The sequence below is a fragment of the Gekko japonicus genome, unplaced genomic scaffold (genome assembly GCF_001447785.1).
Source record: "Gekko japonicus isolate JY-2015 unplaced genomic scaffold, Gekko_japonicus_V1.1 scaffold2213, whole genome shotgun sequence".
Classification (NCBI taxonomy): domain Eukaryota; kingdom Metazoa; phylum Chordata; class Lepidosauria; order Squamata; family Gekkonidae; genus Gekko; species Gekko japonicus.
In genome coordinates, this window is record NW_015164260.1 from 162,630 (window position 1) to 181,673 (window position 19,044).

Here is a 19,044-nt window from a genome sequence, read left to right on the forward strand (position 1 = left end):
TAGCAACCTGGGAGGCCTCCATTTTGATTTTAAAATTTCCAGAGATCAACAAACCCTCCCTTCTTCCTTCAGTGGTACCTGAACAGCCCATTTTCAAAGTGCAACAAGCAGTACATGTCCCATGGAGGCCTCTGTTCTCAAAATTATGCAATGAGAACCACATCAGATATGCTTGAAAGACAAGCACTAGTGATACGTTTGTAAGTGTCTGGGCAAGGCCTAAAAAACAGGTTTCAGAACTGATTTTACATGGGTACAACTTAAAAGACCCTGGCCTGAGCTGTAATCAGTCTTGCCGCCTGATTGGGTGGGGCTTTGTGCTGGAGACAGTAAGAAACTTCCCAAACTCCTGCTAGTCGATTAAAACCTGTCATTGGCCATTATTGTTCCAACGATGTAAGGTAGCGTCTCTTTATGGGGGACTCATTTGCACAGGACAAAGAGAAAACCAGCTTAATCTTTTACTGGGAGTAACTATGCTGGGTGCATTAGGACTATACCTCCTTGGTGCTTTTCAGCCAGTTTGTCCTTCAGGCAGAGATGTCGGATCCCTGCAACTGATCAGCACATTTTTCTGGCTTAGTGCTCTGAGGTGATCTGGAAGCTAGGTGACTCTCTGGTGGGGTTAACTGTATGATCTCCTGGCCCTTTCAAAGGGGGGGGGGCAAACTGATTTCATCCCAAGGCAGAATGTTCCTCACAGGGCTGCCAGTTCCAGATTAAGAAATTCCTGTGGGGAGTAGTGCCTGAGGGGAGGGGAGTTCAGTGGGATTAAGATAGGGTTGCCTGTCCCAGGGTCCTCGTGGGGGTTCCCCTGGTTTTTGGGGCTACAGCCTGCCACTGGCCAGCTGGCCGGCCCCCTAAACAGCCACATCCCCAATGCGATGATGTCACCCAGAAGTGTGTTGCATGGGTTGCTCTGGTTTGAGGGCAAAAATCTATGGTAAATTTGGCCTAAAACCATAGAGTTCCGCCCTCAGAACAGAGCTTCACTGTGCGATGTTGCCAGCACGATGACAGTAAGACACAGGGAGGGGGAAACAAACCTGATTGCTATTTGCTTGAGGACACTCTAGCTCTGACTTCGATAGCCACACAGGTGCTTTTTGGACCTAAATTGGAAGGTGTTCTAATTCAGCAACTGTGCATTTGGCACCAGACACACGACTTTCACTTTTTGAGGCCTCACAAACATCTTCCTCAGGTGTCTTTAGATCTTTGCTGCTTAACCTTCCTCTTCCTGGTCCAATATTCACTTATTGGTTATCTTATTGCAATGTGCATTTACGTTATGTGTACCTCAATATTGTTTGACCTCTGAAGAAGGCCCCAATAGGGCAGAAGCGCGTCAGGACATGTGTATTGGCCCTTGTGTTTAGGCTATACTTTTTTACGAGGCTTTCATTGGGCCCTATGTATGTTTTTAACTGTCTTTCTAATAAATACTTGTATTTTTGTATAAGTTTTAACTAGGATTTTAATACTGGCCCTTCACTAGACTTTCTTCTCACCGTTTTGGTTCTTGATGCCAGCACGATGCCGTCACTTCTGGATGACATCATCATGTTAGGAACGTCCTGGGACACCCCCCAAATCTGCCCGCCAGTGCGGCGAGGGGACCTGGCAACCCTAGAATAAGAGGTCACTGTAGGACTTCAACCCATCCACCCCCGTCTCAATACTACACTGCAGAGTCCAAATCTGCCACTTCCTCCAAGGAATTAATTTCTGTTGTATGAAGATCAGTTGTAATTCTGTGAGAATCCCAGGCCCTACCTTCTCCTGGAGAAAATGGCTGTTTTGGAAGGTGGATTGCATAGCATTAAACCCTACCAAGATCCCTCCCACTCTCCCAGGGCTCTGCCCTTGAATCTACAGGTATTTCTGAACCTGGAGTTGGCAACCCTATTTAGATCACGTGTTCTGTTGTATGGTTTACTTCTTGGTTGGAGGGCCAGGGCCAAGCATAGTCTTCTTGCTAGCCTGTACTTACTATTAGGCATTAATCCCCTTTGATGCTAATGTGGGGCCAGCTCCAGGTTGGGAAAAACCTGGTGATTTTGGAGGGTGAAGCCTGAGGAGGTTTGGGGAGGAGAGGGATTTCAGTGGGATCTAATGCCATAGAGTCCACCTTCCAAGGCGGCCATTTTCTCCAGGCAAACTGATCTCTGTTGCTTGGAGATCAGTTTTAAACCCAGGAGATGTCCCGCTACCACCTGGAGGTTGATAACCCTATATAGGGGGCAGGAGGGAATTGTCAGAGAAAGAGGTACTTTTCTCCCTTTCTCACAATACAAAAACTCGTGGGCACTCCATGAAACTGCAGAGCGGTCGGGTTAGAACGGATAAAAGGAAGTACTTCTTCACCCAAAGAGTGATTAACACATGGAATTCACTGCCACAGGAAGTGGTGGCGGCTACAGGCATGGACGGCTTCAAAAGGGAATTAGATAAGCATATGGAGCAGAGGTCCATCAGTGGCTATTAGCCACAAGGTATAGATAGGGGCTCTGGGGCAAGTGATACTTTGTCTTCTTGGTGCTTGGGGGGGGGGGTCAACAGTGGGAGGGCTTCTAATGTCCTGGCCCCACTGGTGGACCTCCTGAAGGCACTGGTATTTCTGGCCACTGTGTGACACAGAGTGTTGGACTGGATGGGCCTTTGGCCTGATCCAACATTGGCGTCTCTTATGTTCTTATGTCAGGGGAGAATAGGTGAAGGGTGTTTATTACTTCCAGGGCCCACTGACTCTCACCTGCAAATGCCCCCTCTTGCCCACTGAGTTTTAAGATCAAAAGAACCATACCTGTAACCAAACTGGGGTGTGTGTGTGTGTATATGCAGAGGACAAGTGGCAAGTTTTAGAAAACGCATGTTATGTGCAGTCCCCTCTCTAGTGATCAGCCTGTAGTACCATTTCGAACACTATCGAGGATGATCTCCCCTTTGGCAAATGTGTCCCTCAGCTGCAGCACCAAGCAGTTCGAGGAGGGGGGGCCAATGGAAGGAGGAGGGGGAAATGAGCAAGAGAAGTCAGATTGTGAATCTCTTCGATTGTTAGGAAATTTTAAACACTGTTATCTGGCAACCCCCTCCTGAAGCTGAGCCATGTAGAGGGTGTTTGTAGAACCTCAAGTAACATTGGCAGTGATACAAGGTGAGGATGAGAGGGAATGCTGGAGAGCACGTGAGAACTCTGTAAGCCTTATGGGGGCCACCCCCAGACTAAGTCGGCTGTTTTAATGGTTGTAGGTGAAAGAGATAAAAGAACTGGGACTGGTGTCTCCCACTTGATGCTATAAGTGGGCATAGAGCAGGAGTCACCGGGGAGGGAGGGAGCTGTGAATTTCCTGCTTTGTGCGGTGGGTTGGACTAAATGACCCGTGGGTCCCTTCTAGCTCTATGTTTCTGGTGACCCATTTGTTGAAAAAGCGTTGACTGGGGGGTGGGTGGAGAGAAACACACAGAAGGGGAGAAGCGAGTTTCCTCTTGTCGACACACCTTCGTCCTCACTTCTCCAAACAGAGGGGGATTTTACTACCCAAGTCATATGTTTCACATAGGCTGATTTCGCACTAGAGCTGCCTCGCTGTTTTTTGAGGATCAACGGAACTGCGGAGGAAATCGGGCGAAGCCGCAGGTCAAAATCAGCCGCGCGGCTTCGGGTGTGAAATTGACCAATAGAACCGGGGCAAATGGCGGCGCAGCAGCGAGGCAGCTCTAGTGCGAAATCAGCCTGAGATTTGTAACGCTTTTCTTTTCTCCCTCTGCAGCTGAGCTCCCTTAACCAAGCGCTGCTTCTCTCCTTCTTTCTTTCCTTAGGCCATGCTTTCTGACAATTACACTTTCCAGAGCTTGTCTTACTGCCATTTTCCTCACCTTGGTAAAATACTTCTTCACGATGCAGCGATATAGAGTGAAATCGCAAAAACTTGGGAAGGAGGTATTGTCTGGGAAGTCGGAGCATATCCACCCTAAGAGAGAGGCTGAGGTTTAGAAAAAGGGCACTCGGTAGATGCCTGCTGAATACTTAAATTAGTCTCTTGACGGAGCCACTCTGCTATACCATCCCTATAATCCCCAGAGTGCCGACATAGCGCGTGCCAAGAATCCAGAAGAGGCTTTTCCACCCCCTTCTCCTCCTAGAACAATGATGGATGTAGTGCCAAGAAGGACTGTCAGGCTGCCACCTCGAAATCAGCACTCTGCCATTAAACCCTACAGTGCAATAAGAGATGGAGCAACTTTGGCTTTCCCATCTTTTCCTCCCATGATCCAGGGTCTCTCCCCCCATAAGCAGGATTCTCGATGAGGAAGAGGACAGGCCATGGGAGGGAAACAACCAAAGAAACTGCAGCTGTGTAACTACTTTAAAGGCACAGTGCAGGTCTCCAGTCTGCAGCCTGGCAACCCTAATGCCTAAAACACTGTAGTAGAGTTTTTCAAAATGTTGCTTTCAGCCCATATTTGATGAATGTATTCTGTAAGCAAACACAAGCATGCCAAACATTTTAACTGGGAAGTAGATTTATCATCACACTCTGTAAGTTTAAATTTAAATTTAGCAAAAAGGTCTGTGGCCAAGCAGGCATGGGAAAATACAGTTTAATTAATTAGTGGAATAGCTAAAGTGTTGCAAAAATCATTCAGGCTTTGTGAGGCTTATTGTAATTAGACTGCAGAGGCACAGAGATTTCATAAAATGCTTGACTTTGTTCTGGGAAGCAATTTTTGTTGTTGCTGTTACAAAGCTCACTTCGAAGTGTAGGAAACTCTGGTGAGAAATAATTATTTCGTCATCCCAGTTTATACAAGCGGTTGCTTCCATTAAACAAAGGAACTTTAAGGCTGGAATGTTTTGTGGCTCATATTGTGAACAGGAATATGTACTTTTAAAAAGAGAAGTAATATCCCTGCTCCTAAAGTGCACGTGGTGTAAAATGCAAAACCAAGATCCACTTTCGTTCTTCCCAGTGTATCAACTGTACCCAATATGGCACCTTTACTGTAAGAAGTGGCAAGAACTACTTTGAGACAGCTTCGTATGACTTCACTTAACGTGCTCCTGCCAGGACCACTGCCTCCCCAATTACATTTGGTTTGTTCGTGTGAACAGAACCTAATGAAAGGCTGGCTGTGCTGATATTCCTTATTATCTTTCTGCACAGAGATGACACATATCTCTTTAACATCTCCAAGGCAGAGGAGGGCTCTGACTCGCCTTTCCTGCTGCTCCCTTAGGGTTGCCAGCCTCCAGGTGGGGCCTGGGGATCTCCCTCTTTTACAACTGATCTCCAGCTGACAGAAAGCAGCTCCCCTGGAGAAAATGGCTCCTTTAAAGGGTGGACTCTATGGCACTGTACCCTGCTGAGTAGGGTTGCCAACTTGACTTACCCCTCGGAGCGGGGGAGCCTTGCCGGCGTCTGGGAGGTCTTCATGGATGCGTGCGTGCGCGCGCCGGCAGCATGTCACTGGAAGTGACGTACGACGTTGCTGACGTTGGGGCCGTGGCCGAGCGCGTTGGGGGGAAAACCATATGGTTTCCCCCCTTGATGAGCTCAGCCACGCCCCCAATGTCAGCAATGTGGCTGCGTCACCTCTGGTGACGCAGCTTCGGGGGCGGTGTTCCTCCGAAGCGGGGGATTCCCCGCCCCCCGGGCCCATTTGGCAACCCTACTGGGATGACGCCCCCGGGCACATTTGGCAACCCCTCCCCTCCCCAAACCCCACCCTCTCCTGGATCCAGCCCCAGAGTCTCCAGGTATTTTCCAAACCAGACCTGGCAACCCTATGCTCCATTGGTCCCTTTACCCACCTCCTGTGGGCCCTTCTGCTGTAAGAAAGAAGTTATTTTTGTTCTATAGCAAGTGAGAGAAGAGAAGGGCAAGTGGAGGAACAGAACAGGAACAAGTGCGGCTGTGTGTACCCTCAGTGTCTTGGAAACATTAATGAGACAGGCACCATTGCTGCGGGAGAGCCTTGACAGCTACGAATGTGTGGAAATTTCCTCAACCTTACCAAAACGCGTCATGCTTTCTGTGAAAAATTTCCAATATGTCTAATTTCCCCTCAAAAAAATTAGCCTCTAATGGTGAAGAGATCTGGCGGGCTTTCTTTTTTAAAAAAGATCTGTCCCAAATGCCAAACAATTCTCTCACCTGCCCTCCCCCCCCAATCACTGCCTTTCCAGTCTGACTGGTGTGATTGGCTTTACCGTCAGGGATGACACCATGGTTCTCATACCGATCCAGGGCTTGGATGGCGGGATCGTGGCAGCCCAATATGGCTCTTCTGAGGCAAACAGCATGGAGGACTTGATGAGTGGTGAGAGCCTGGAAAAAGTACTCGTACTCGGCCTCTGAGAGTGGCAGTCCCGCCAGTGAGGATTCTTGAAGCAGTGTGTCAGTAGCGAGTGGCCATTTTGAGAATACTGTGCAAACCCAATAAGAGGCAAAGGAGTGAGCTACAGTTCAAGCAAGTAAATTAAGTTTACAAGGCTGAATAAAGCTCTTGTTGACACTTCCCTGGAGGTTTTGTTCCTCCCTTGGAGTGGTTTTTTGTTTTTTTTACTAATTTTATTGTGACTCTTGGACAGCAATTTTCTAGCTAGAAAGTAAGTCTTCTTGAACTGTGTAGGCGCTGAAGTGTTAAGGATAGTTTCACATTACTGAGCAACTGAGCTATGCATTACTCTACAATGGCACTGAGCTCTTGAAATCCCTCCTACTGCATATTATTTCGCTATCATTTACAACATTTTTATCCTACCTTTCATCCCTGACAAGGGTCACCAAAGCGGCTAACAATTTAAAACATACATTATAAAATCACATTTTAAAACCATTAAAATCATCCCCCCCAATAAAAGCAATTAAAAACACAGTTAAACTATAGAACAAAGTATGAATCCAGTGGCACCTTTAAGACCAACAAAGTTTAATTCTGGGTGTAAGCTTGCACGAAAGCTTATACCCAGAATTAAACTTTGTTGGTCTTAAAGGTGCCACTGGGCTCAAACTTTTTTAAAATTGCTTAAGACCAACAGAGTTAAAATATGTACAAGACATAAAAACAGCAGTTACAATACATAAAAACAGCAATTAAAACATTGATTAGGAAGCAGGGATCTCTGAGGGAATGCTGAACGAAACAAAAAAGACTTCTCTTGCTTATCCCTCCCAGATGGTAGACTGGAATTTTTGTTCTGATTGTTTTACGACCACGAAAAAACCCTAAACTTTAAGATGATTAAAATAATGGACAACAACAGAGATGGCAGATGTAACTTTCATCCATGCCTAAATCCTGGAGGTACACCTATAGCACACTAAACGGGGCAGCAGCTCTTTCTTTCCCAGCTCTGAAGTACCATACCAATCATCCTGATTTTCCAAAGAGGGAAAATGGGGACTGGATGACTTGGCTGTGCTTGACCTAAATGTTCCAACTCACCAAGAACTATCAGGAGAACTTTCATTTCTGTGCCCCATCCCATCTTTATGGTTGGGTCTGCTGAACACAGAGTTTTTCTAAAGGATGAACCGTTAGAACGAATGAAGTTCTTGGGTTCGTTCTATCCTCACTTTATTCTGTTTGCCCACCACTACTGCTACTCGATCCTCTTGGGGATCGATGGAAAACAGCACTGAATACCAAATGACCGCTGCTACAACAAGTTAGGTCACAAGAGGTGCTTTGTGTGACATCACGGCTGCACAAGATTCTTTCCTTTTCCTCTTGACTGGTCAGGCTGTTCGATGGCCTCCATCAGCCTCGTGGTTTTATACTGCCCTGTTCCCCATTTTTAAACATAATCAGTGAAGCACTGATCCATGAAAACATTTCTGGTCTTACAGAATTTGATGTATGAGCTGCGGAACGCAGAGAGTTGTATATGAATTGAGTCTCTAGGTCAGGAAGTCAACATAACTGGATGTCCATCTGCCATACTTTAAGTAAGGCTAAAAGCTCTAATTGATCGAGTGACCTAAAGTTTTTGTTGGTTGTCAGAGTTCAATTTTAATTGTGGGAGGGACAAATTTTAACCAACCAGGCTATTTATTTTTGGAACTACTTTGGTTCTTATTATTATCAGGGCTATTTTTGGGCAGGAACGCACAGGAACGGAGTTCCGGCTGGCTTCAGAGTTGGCCACGCCCACTACAGCCAAAACCTCTGGGGGGGCTCTGGAAGGATCGGTTAGATATTGAAATGCCTCTCCATGCCTTCCCTGGCCTGTCCAAGGGCCGGCTTGCCCAGGGAAGGCATGGGGGTGTGGCCTAATATGTGAATGAGCTGTGGTGTCGGGGTATGGCCTAATATGCTAATAGGTTTCTGCTGTTGGGTGTGGCCTATTATGCTAATGAGTTCCTGCTGGGCTTTTTCAACAAGAAAAGCCCTGATTATTATATTTACCAAGGGGGAAAAAGTGAGCAAGTGGCCAATCAACTTGCTTATTCTTTCATATTTTTTGATCCTTACTCCTCTCTCAAACCCCAATCAGCAGCCTACCACTCTGCGCTTTAGTCGAAGAAGAAGAATGGCCACCTTCTATTTGTCAGCTTTGACATTTTACACCCCCTTTGATTTTTCTTTTCATTTGAAAAAGGGATATACACAAGGTAGCCTAATAAGAAATCTGCACAGGTCTCAGACTTTTACATGGAAATGGTGGTCATATGCATATGTATGTAAACTTAATTGATTTATCAATGTTGTTGTTAAAAGGAGGAGGAATAATAAACTAAATTTTGGGGGTCAGCTTGTAGCCCTTGAAAGTGGGTTTTGATGAAGGTACGATCAACCACTTACTTCCTTTCCTAATATAGTTGCCAGCTCTGGGTTGGGAAATTCCTGGAGATTTGGGAGTGTAGCCTAGCCTGGATAGGGTGGGGTTTGTAGGTGGAAGGAACGTCACCAGGTTCTAGTGCCATAGACTTCATTTTCCAAAGCAGCCATTTCCTCCAGGGGAACTCCTCTCTCTAGTCTGGAGATCGGTTAAAATTCCTGGAGGTCTCCAAGCTCCACCTGGAGGTTGGCAACACACTATTAGGTTCTAGGCAAGATGACCCAGTCATAGTTGAGCCATTTCATAGCACTATCCCTGCAACCTCCCACATAGCTGCTTAGCACAAATTAAGGGGAAAAGGTAAAAGTCGGATCTACATGGATCCTCATGAATTCATATGATTGTTACATTGTAGGCCATGTGTTAGTCTATAGGGGGCACCACAAAAATCACACATCCACAGATTCGTGGCACCACAACAGCGCAAAAACATGATTACAAAGCACGGATCCTCATCAATTCATATGATTTCTATACTAAAATGAAATAAAACCAACACCATACTGTAGACCATGTCTTAGATTATAAGAAGCACTACAAAAACCATGCCCCCACGAATTTGTGGCACCACAGAACTGCAAAAACATGGTTCCAAAGCACGGATCCTCATGGATCCTCAGGGTTTTTCAATTGGGTCACCCCCAAAACACCATCAAATCACATAACACATCGACCGCCACAGCTTGCACCACAAAAGTCATGGCTCCACAGCTTCGTGGCAACACCATTCTACAAAAACACGGTTCTAGAACACGGATCCTCATGGATCCTCAAGGTTTTCATAATGGGTCACTCCAAACACACCATCAAATCACATAACACATCGACCGCCACAGCTTGCACCACAAAAGTCATGGCTCCACAGCTTCGTGGCAACACCATTCTACAAAAACACGGTTCTAGAACACGGATCCTCATGGATCCTCAAGGTTTTCATAATGGGTCACTCCAAACACACCATCAAATCACATAACACATCGACCGCCACAGCTTGCACCACAAAAGTCATGGCTCCACAGCTTCGTGGCAACACCATTCTACAAAAACACGGTTCTAGAACACGGATCCTCATGGATCCTCAAGGTTTTCATAATGGGTCACTCCAAACACACCATCAAATCACATAACACATCGACCGCCACAGCTTGCACCACAAAAGTCATGGCTCCACAGCTTCGTGGCAACACCATTCTACAAAAACACGGTTCTAGAACACGGATCCTCATGGATCCTCAAGGTTTTCATAATGGGTCACTCCAAACACACCATCAAATCACATAACACATCGACCGCCACAGCTTGCACCACAAAAGTCATGGCTCCACAGCTTCGTGGCAACACCATTCTACAAAAACACGGTTCTAGAACACGGATCCTCATGGATCCTCAAGGTTTTCATAATGGGTCACTCCAAACACACCATCAAATCACATAACACATCGACCGCCACAGCTTGCACCACAAAAGTCATGGCTCCACAGCTTCGTGGCAACACCATTCTACAAAAACACGGTTCTAGAACACGGATCCTCATGGATCCTCAAGGTTTTCATAATGGGTCACTCCAAACACACCATCAAATCACATAACACATCGACCGCCACAGCTTGCACCACAAAAGTCATGGCTCCACAGCTTCGTGGCAACACCATTCTACAAAAACACGGTTCTAGAACACGGATCCTCATGGATCCTCAAGGTTTTCATAATGGGTCACTCCAAACACACCATCAAATCACATAACACATCGACCGCCACAGCTTGCACCACAAAAGTCATGGCTCCACAGCTTCGTGGCAACACCATTCTACAAAAACACGGTTCTAGAACACGGATCCTCATGGATCCTCAAGGTTTTCATAATGGGTCACTCCAAACACACCATCAAATCACATAACACATCGACCGCCACAGCTTGCACCACAAAAGTCATGGCTCCACAGCTTCGTGGCAACACCATGAAGCCACAACATGGTTCTGAAGCACGAATCCTCAAGGATCTGCGGGGGTTTTCCAATGGGTCACCCCAAAGACAACATCAGATTACATAACATGTCCATGGCAACAACTAGTACCACAAAAATCATGGATCCACAGCTTTCTGGCAACACCATTCTGCAAAAACACGGTTCTAGAGCACGGATCCTCATGGATCCTCAGGGTTTCTGCGTTGGGTCACCGCAAACACAACATCAAATCACATAACATGTCCATGGCAACAGCTAGTACCACAAAAATCATGGATCCACAGCTTCGTGGCAACACCATTCTGCAAAAACACGGTTCTAGAGCACGGATCCTCATGGATCCTCAGGGCTTCTGCTTTGGGTCACCATGAGCACACCATCAAGTCACATATCATGTCCACGGGCACAGCTTGAACCACAGAATTCATGGATCCACAGCTTTGTGGCAACACCATGAAGCCAAAACATGGTCCTGAAGCACGGATCCTCATGGATCCTCAAGGTTTTCGTAATGGGTCACTCCAAACACACCATCAAATCGCATAGCATATCTATGCCAACTGTTTAAACCACAAAATTCATGTGCCAGCAACAAGTTGCAAAAAGGGACTATACCACTTGCAGGGGGAATGAGACTGTGTTCAAATTCTCCCCTATGTTAAAGACATTCCCTTCCAGGGGGGAAAATTGTCACAGCATGAAATGAGTTGGACTAGAATCTTACTCTCTCTGCTGTGCTAGTTTTCTTCTAGAGAGTGTATTCATTTAATTTTGGAAACATTTAAAATGGTATCTTCCCCACACTTGCAATATGGTGGTCCTGTTTTGTTCTTTCTAAGTCTGAAGACCCAGCTGGGTGCAGCTTGAAGAAGCAAAGATGCTTGCTAGTATAGTCCAGCTGGAGTCCAAGTCATTCCTTCTGGAATCATGCTGTACTTAATAGTTTGGATGACAACTGGCTGTGGTCCAATTTTAGTATATGGGCTGTTGAAGCAAGCACAACCGGGTGTGGTCTTTGCTTACCCATTGCTGGCCAGAGAGGACCTCCAAGTAGAGTGAAAGTGAAAGTGGAACCGGCTTGGAGACTTTGTAGAGAAGACTAAGTTCTCTCTTCTGGAACAAGAGTTTGGCCTGTGGATTTGGTTGTCACATTCACTGGCTCTTCCACCTGCAAGGTACATAATCAAGAATGTGGTTGCAGTGGAAAATTTTTTAGTTGGGGGAGAAGTCTGTGCTAGTTAGTTAAAAAATAATAATCAAGGTCTTAAAATGCTCTTAATAGCCATAAAATAGTAATAATAACATAATAGTAGTAGCAGTAAGATAGTAATTTTTATATATATATAGTAGAATAGTAGAAAAATTATATTCAGGTCGATAGCTGTGTTGGTCTGAAGCAACAACAAAATTTGAGTCCAGTGGCACACTTAAAACCAACAAGTTTAATTCTGGGTACTAGGACCAACATGACTACTTATCTGAATCTACCTTCATGGAAGGCACCACATTAAGCCGCATGGAATGAGGTATCTGAAGAAGTGTGCGCACACACGAAAGCTTATACCCAGAATTAAACTTGTTGGTCTTAAAGGTGGCAATGGACTCAAACTTTGTTCTAGTAGAAAAATAGTAATAGCAACACAGCCTGTTGTACTGGGGTTCTAGATCCTGCTTAGTTAAGGGGCCACTGGGCACCCATGAGCAGATCTTGAGCCTGTTAATTAAACTGAAGGACTTGCTGTGTAAATTTTCATGTGGCAAACTTGACCAAGCTTGGGAAGCGGTTGGAAAAATCAGAATAATACATAAAACAATTCATAAGAGGAATAGGGAAGGAAGAGAATATTTGTAATATATTCAACAGTGAATGTTATGGGCAAAATAAATAGAGGATCAGATAAGTTAGCTTTTAACTTGTGATGATAATAGGAATGCAGGCTGCTTAAGACAGTAAATGGATAGACGGCTTTAGGTGAGGAGGAGGAGGGATTCCAGTGTACACAACACTGCATGGTGTGCTTTGAAACTTGGCTGTTTAAAGAGAGAATCATCTTCATAGAAGTCAGGGGCCACCAATGGTTCTTAGAGGGCCCAACCATGGATTGCACTTCTCTCTGTTCAAGATGCTCAAGCATGATGCTTCAGCAGAGGTGGGCAACCTCTTTCAGCCTGACAGCCACATCTGGGTATGGGAATTGTACAATGGGCCTTTAATCACCCAATAGTCTGCTCATCAGTACTTCTCCATTTGTGGCGATAACCAGAATATATTGCATGTGTGACAATGTGGCACCGAATTTACCTCTTCTATTACACCCTCAAGATCTCCTTCTGGGGAAGCCTCTTTCTCTTGGCTCCTCCCAGAGCAACTGATGCGTCTCTTGCTCCCAGCAGGGAAAAAAAAAAAAGAATCTGTTGGATGGGAGATGTGGCCGTCTAAAATTACTTCTTTCACACCGTGCAGCCTAATGCTGGTGGCAGAAAGTGCCATCGAGTCACAGCTGATTTACGGCAAAAGAACCCCTTTCCAAAGCAAGAGATGTTCAGAGGCGGTTTGCCATTGCCTGCCTGTGTGTAGCAGCCCTGGGCTTCCTTGGTGGTCTCCCATCCGCGTACTAACCAGGGCTGACCTGGCTTAGCTTCCAAGATCTCGAAATCTGCATACTAACCAGGGCTGACCTGGTTTAGCTTCCAAGATCTCGCAAGATTGAGCTAGCCTGGGCTACCTAGGTCAGGCCTAATGCTAACCATGTTTAATCTCAATGAGGCTTACTTCCAAGTAAGTATGCTCTGGGTTGCGCCCTTGCTGTCTATCTTGGCAACTTTTGGTTAGCTCATCTGATCTGCATGAACAATTCTGGCAGGTCTTAGGGTGATTCTGCATCTGGCATTGGCTCCACGTTTTCTCAACACTGAGGAAAAGGTGCTGCTCAGAACCACATTCAAATACCCTGGGGCAACGCCGTACTGACTGCAAAGTCACCCCTGAATGGCCATAAATCTGTGCAGAAGGGACCATAAAACCCGATGGTCAGAGAAAGCCAAAGCGGCCTGCAGTGCACAGGGTACAATAAATTCCGACGATCAAATGAAAGCAGCCTGCAGTGCAGAGGGGAATTTCTGTTCCAAGGTGGGTTTGGTAAAACAACGGAGGGAAAAGCCAGTCTAGAATCGCCCTTACTCTTTGTGGAGTGGAGTTGGTCATCTGGGCATCTTCCTCAGCTCCAGGATTTTAACTGTAATATCTCTTTTATTCGCAGTTCCTTACATTGCCATGCTCTTCTGGATGAAACAGAGATTACGGGCCTGTACCCAGAGTTGCCAAAGTTCTGATGAAGCGGATGAGCCAAAGGATGCTAAAGGAGGTGAGGATCAAACCCAATCGGGTCAGAAATATCTAAAAATAAAATGCCACGTTTATAGTTCTAGCGCCTTTTTCTAATTGTCGCACATACTGTCCTATTGAAAGAATGATCATAAAGCGCATAGCTCTTGTGGCTTTTATAACATACTTAGCACCTGTCCGGGCCTGGACTCACCCATCCTCCTCGACGCCAGGACAGAGAGGGGCAGGGCCACAGGCTCACTGGGCTCGAGCCGTGACGACAGGTCTCCCCCACTCCATGGCTTCCCTGGAGACGTTGTGGGGGCAGGGTGAAGTGGGACGGAGCTGCCGGACACCCCTCGAAAGTCACCTCCCACAAAGGCGATGCCGGGGCGGGCACAAAGATGGGACCCACATCAGGCCAGGTACGACTTGTTCACCGCAGGTTCTGGAGCTCTGGCAGGGTCAACACGCAGCCCTAAAGCCCAGGAGCAACCTTTGGCCTGGACCGGGCAGGTAGCAGTGTATGGGGCACCAGAAGCCAGGCTTCACACGCAGCCAGCCTGGCTTCCGCGATGGAACGCTGGCAGCTGGGCTGGCGCAGATCAGGAAGGGATGGGGTTGACCCTACCCAGCCACACTGGGAAGAGGTTAACTGATAGACAGGCTGAGGTGACCAGTAGTAGCACTAAGGGGGGAGGGGCTTGAGGGACCGGAGGAGGATAAAAGGGAGCTGTTGAGTCCGGGAGGAGAAGAGCTGGGTACTCCGAGGCTGTGGAAGGAAGACCTGGTTGGGAGGGGGAGGAAGGTGGTGATGAAATCCCTCCCCTCCCCTGTCTCAGACCTCTCGCCGCTACCAGACCCAGCCAAGACAACGGTGGAGGGAGGTGCACCCCCAGAGGGATGGGTGGGGCATGACAGCACCTTAGTTCTTCACCTGTGAGTGTGGGCAGCGGGACAGTTCAACATTAGAAGGTCCAAGCCCAGGAGCTCCAGGGTATGGTTCCATTTTCTGTTGACAACTCCACCCTCCAGTAAAATAAAATTAATTTATGATTTTTATGATATGGTCCTGGAAATACTTCTCTAGGAAGAACTAGCAATTGTGACCAGGAGAAGGATAACATGAATCATAGCATCATAGAATCACAGAGTTGGAAGGGGCCATACAGGCCATCTAGGCCAACCCCCTGCTCAATGCAGGATCAGCCTAGAGCAGCCCTGACAAGTGTTTGTCCAGCCACTGCATAAAGACTGCCAGTGAGGGGGAGCTCACCACCTCCACAGTCGAACAACTCTTACTGTCAAAATGTTTTCGCTAAGATCCAGCCGGTACTTCCTGCCCTTAATTTAAAACCATAATTGCAAGTCCTGTCCTCTGTTGCCAATAGGAACAGCTCCCTGCCCTTCTCTAAGTGACAGCTCTTCAAATACTTAAAGAGAACAATCATGCCCCCCCCCCTCAACCTCCTCTTCTCCAGACGGAACCTTCCCAAGTCCCTCAGCCTTTCCTCACAGGGCTTGGTCTCCAGGCCCCCAGTCATCCTTGTCACTCTCCTCTGTACCTGCTCCGTTCTGTCCACATCCTTTTTGAAGTGAGGCCTCCAGAACTGCACACAGTTCTCCAGGTGCGGCCTGACCCATGTAGTGTACAGCGGGACTATGGCATCTTGTGATTTGGATGTTATACCTCTGTTGATAACACCCGAAGACTGCGTTAGCTTTCTTTACTGCTGCATCACACTGACTGCTCATATTTAGCTTACAGTCCACCTGTGCCCCAAGATCTTGTTCACACACACTGCTACCCAGAAGTGTATCGTGCATCCAGTACATGTGTCCCGTCTGAACGTCTCCCTCCAATCAGATGAAATGCCATTGACAACGACTCTTTGGGTGAAGTTCTCCATCCGGTTCCCTATCCACTAACTATCCCAGAGTCCAGTCCGCAGTCCTTCAGTTTACACATCAGAACATCATGGAGAACCCTGTCAAAATCCCTCCTTCAAGCCCTGATAGTTGCCTGGACAGAGCCATTTCTTAACACTTTGGGCCCATTGAGGAGATATCTATAGTAATAAAGAAACTTTATCCTTCTTTTGCCAAGGGCTCAAGCTCCTTCTAGGCATAGTATTAATTACATATAAAAGCTTTCAATATGTGTGTCATACAAACAAATCTCTACAAAACCGACAGTAAAGATTAGAAAAACCATTGATTAATATCAACAAATATAAAAAGAAACAAAATAGGGAACATTTACTCATCGTTTATTGTAACATTAAGTGACAGCTTGTATGAATCAATGAACCATCATAGCTCTGGACCCGAAACACAGTGTTTTTTAATTGGAGTTGGTTCACATGCTCCGCTTCCTGTAAAAGGAATTCAGTAATCACGCACTGATCCCCGAAGCAGGGTACATGCATGAATGAAATGGCCCTTGATACGGATATATTTAGGCAGGTAATCATGTCTGCTGTCTCTTTTCTGTCCTAGTGAACAAAGTTGGTATTGTAAATGATGCTGAAGCAAGGCCCCTAGGGAATCTTCGTCCAGTTTCTGATCCCAGTGATGCTGCAGAGAATGGGTGCAAGTTCAAAAAGCAAGCCAAACAATCACTCACAAGGCGACAAGTGAAATATTCTCCTGGCAAAACACTTTTGGGAAAATGTGAAGACATCGTTCTGCGCCTGTCTTGTAAAACCGATCGACAGAACAGACCAACTGACCAACTTCAGAAAAACTGCACAAACAAAACACCTTATACTTGCAAAGAATGTGGGAAGTGTTTCAGTCAGAAGCATTACCTGAGGCGACATGAGCGAAGCCACACAGTGGAGAATCTTGTGAAGTGTGCTGAATGTGGTAAAACTATGTCTCGGAATGCGGATCTTGTCAAACATCAGAGAACCCACACAGGAGAGAAGCCGTATCCGTGTCCTCAGTGCGGAAGAAGTTTCTCTCAAACATCGAATGTCATTAGGCACCTGAGAACTCACACAGGAGAGAAACCTTACAAATGCACAGTGTGTGGGAAGAACTTTAGCCAGAATTCACACCTCCTTTCCCATCAAAGAAGTCACAGTGGAGAGAAACCCTATTTGTGTGTTACATGTGAGAAAAGATTCAGCGAAAAAGCTTCCCTCCATCTTCACCAAAGAATCCACACGGGAGAGAAACCCCACAAGTGCTTAGAATGTGGGAAGAATTTCCGCCTCCTATCCACCATCATTAGTCACAGGAGAATCCACACTGGAGAAAAGCCCTATTCGTGTCTTGAATGTGGAAAGAACTTTACTCACAAATCAGCTCATACTGTGCACTGTAGGATCCATACTGGAGAAAAGCCTTATATGTGTCCTGAATGTGGCAAATGCTTCAGTCAGAGTTCCTATATTGCCGTTCACAAGAAAATACACGAGAGAAGAACTTAGGCAGTCCTCTGAATATTGATTCCACCGTGGCAGCTCCACAGTTGGGAATCCAGGAAGAAAACCCGTGTGAGTCTACAGAGAGTGGGCATGATTCTGCCGTGAAAGCATTTCTGGGAATCTACAAAGAGGCAGCGAGAATCTTTCCTAATAATATTTATGAAAAGGGCACTGGAAAGCCACATAAATAACCAAAAGCCTGATATGAATGGTGGAGATGACCTCTACTTGTATATGTGTTTCATCAGCGATGTTGTTGTCTTGCGGTAGGTAGGACTTGGTAAGAACCAATAGTAAGAGCTTGACTATTGGGTAAGCTAACATATGGATGCAGGGATTGGCTTGAAAGGGCAATTCAGTGGGTAAAGCTGGATTTCAGAAAACAGTTCCTCTTCTGTTCTTTGAACAAAATCTTTGTAGAACACAAGCGTGTTGGCATATCTACAACCTTAAATGGTTTGGTTTCCTCCAGGAAACATTGAGAACTGTAGTATTGGGGGGATAGGGATCGCTAAACAGCATCCTTACTCAGTTACAATTCCCACAGTTCTTAGGGCAAACAGGTATAGAATCTGTATGAAGCTTTTAGCGTATTAGAAATGCTACCTGCTGAGTGAAATGAACATTAATATGTTCGGCTTTTCTCCTTGCAACTTGCTTGAAAATATCTCCAGCATGTTTGTCTCCATTCTTTGCATAATGTTTAATATTTTTAGAAGACCTCCTAAACCTGGATTTAGTTAGCCATATTTATCAAGAATAGCCTTCTGTCATTCAAACTTGAGTTGAGCTATTCCCCCCCCAGGTAGTTATTTGGCGTTAACAGTCCATTCTGGGATTAAGTAAGCTAACTTGTTTGCTGCTCAGGCTGACATTCTGTGTACACTTGCTTGGAAGTAAGTACCACTGAATGAAGTGGCACAACTATTGAGTACAGAATCAGGCTTCAATAGGCACAGTACTGTGAATGTAGGAATTAAGGAAGTTGTTGGCTACATCAGTCCGCCTAAAACTTATTGCTGCTGTCTCAGTTGATGGGCCTTCATGCATCTTGCTGTTGGTTTCTGGTCTGGTGTAAGGTCTTGTTGTGTTCTGGACTCCTTGTTCATTGCTGCTGTTAGTATGCTGGTTGCACTTTTAAAAATAAAACCTTCCTTTTCCTCCTACACTGTATCATGCCATCATTTGTCTTCGTAGATATTTCTGATATTGTTCCTTTGCAGTTAATCTTCTGTTTAGTGAGCAAAGTACTTGGGCTATGTATTAGCTAATGCAGCAAAGTTGCATAGTCATAGAAATGCAGTACCAAGTGCAGTAAATAAACTCCAAGCAAGTATATTGCAAAAATGTAAAGCTGACATCTATTGAGGTAGATTCAGTTCACATCCACATTGCAGTTGAAAGGAAAGAGAGAAGCCTAATCTCCCTTATAGATAAACGCCGAATGGTGGTAGCACTTCTCTAGAACAT

General features: G+C 45.9%; 1 protein-coding gene across 1 annotated transcript; it reads left to right on the plus strand.

The window, feature by feature from the left end:
• Positions 1 to 5,465: 5,465 nt before the first annotated feature.
• LOC107108294 (zinc finger protein OZF-like) lies at positions 5,466 to 17,577 on the plus strand. The gene is made up of 4 exons (XM_015408714.1): positions 5,466 to 5,539; positions 6,191 to 6,324; positions 14,076 to 14,180; positions 16,640 to 17,577. Exons 1-4 carry the CDS (start codon positions 5,466 to 5,468, stop codon positions 17,575 to 17,577), a joined length of 1,251 nt encoding a protein of 416 aa, XP_015264200.1.
• The last annotated feature ends 1,467 nt before the right edge of the window (positions 17,578 to 19,044 follow it).

Coding starts and splice junctions, on each gene's coding strand:
- LOC107108294 (XM_015408714.1), top strand. CDS start 5,466: ATGTCACTGGAAGTGACGTACGACGTTGCTGACGTTGGGGCCGTGGCC. Junction 5,540..6,190: donor GTTGGGGGGAAAACCATATG/GTTTCCCCCCTT, acceptor CTGCCTTTCCAG/TCTGACTGGTGTGATTGGCT. Junction 6,325..14,075: donor CATGGAGGACTTGATGAGTG/GTGAGAGCCTGG, acceptor TTTTATTCGCAG/TTCCTTACATTGCCATGCTC.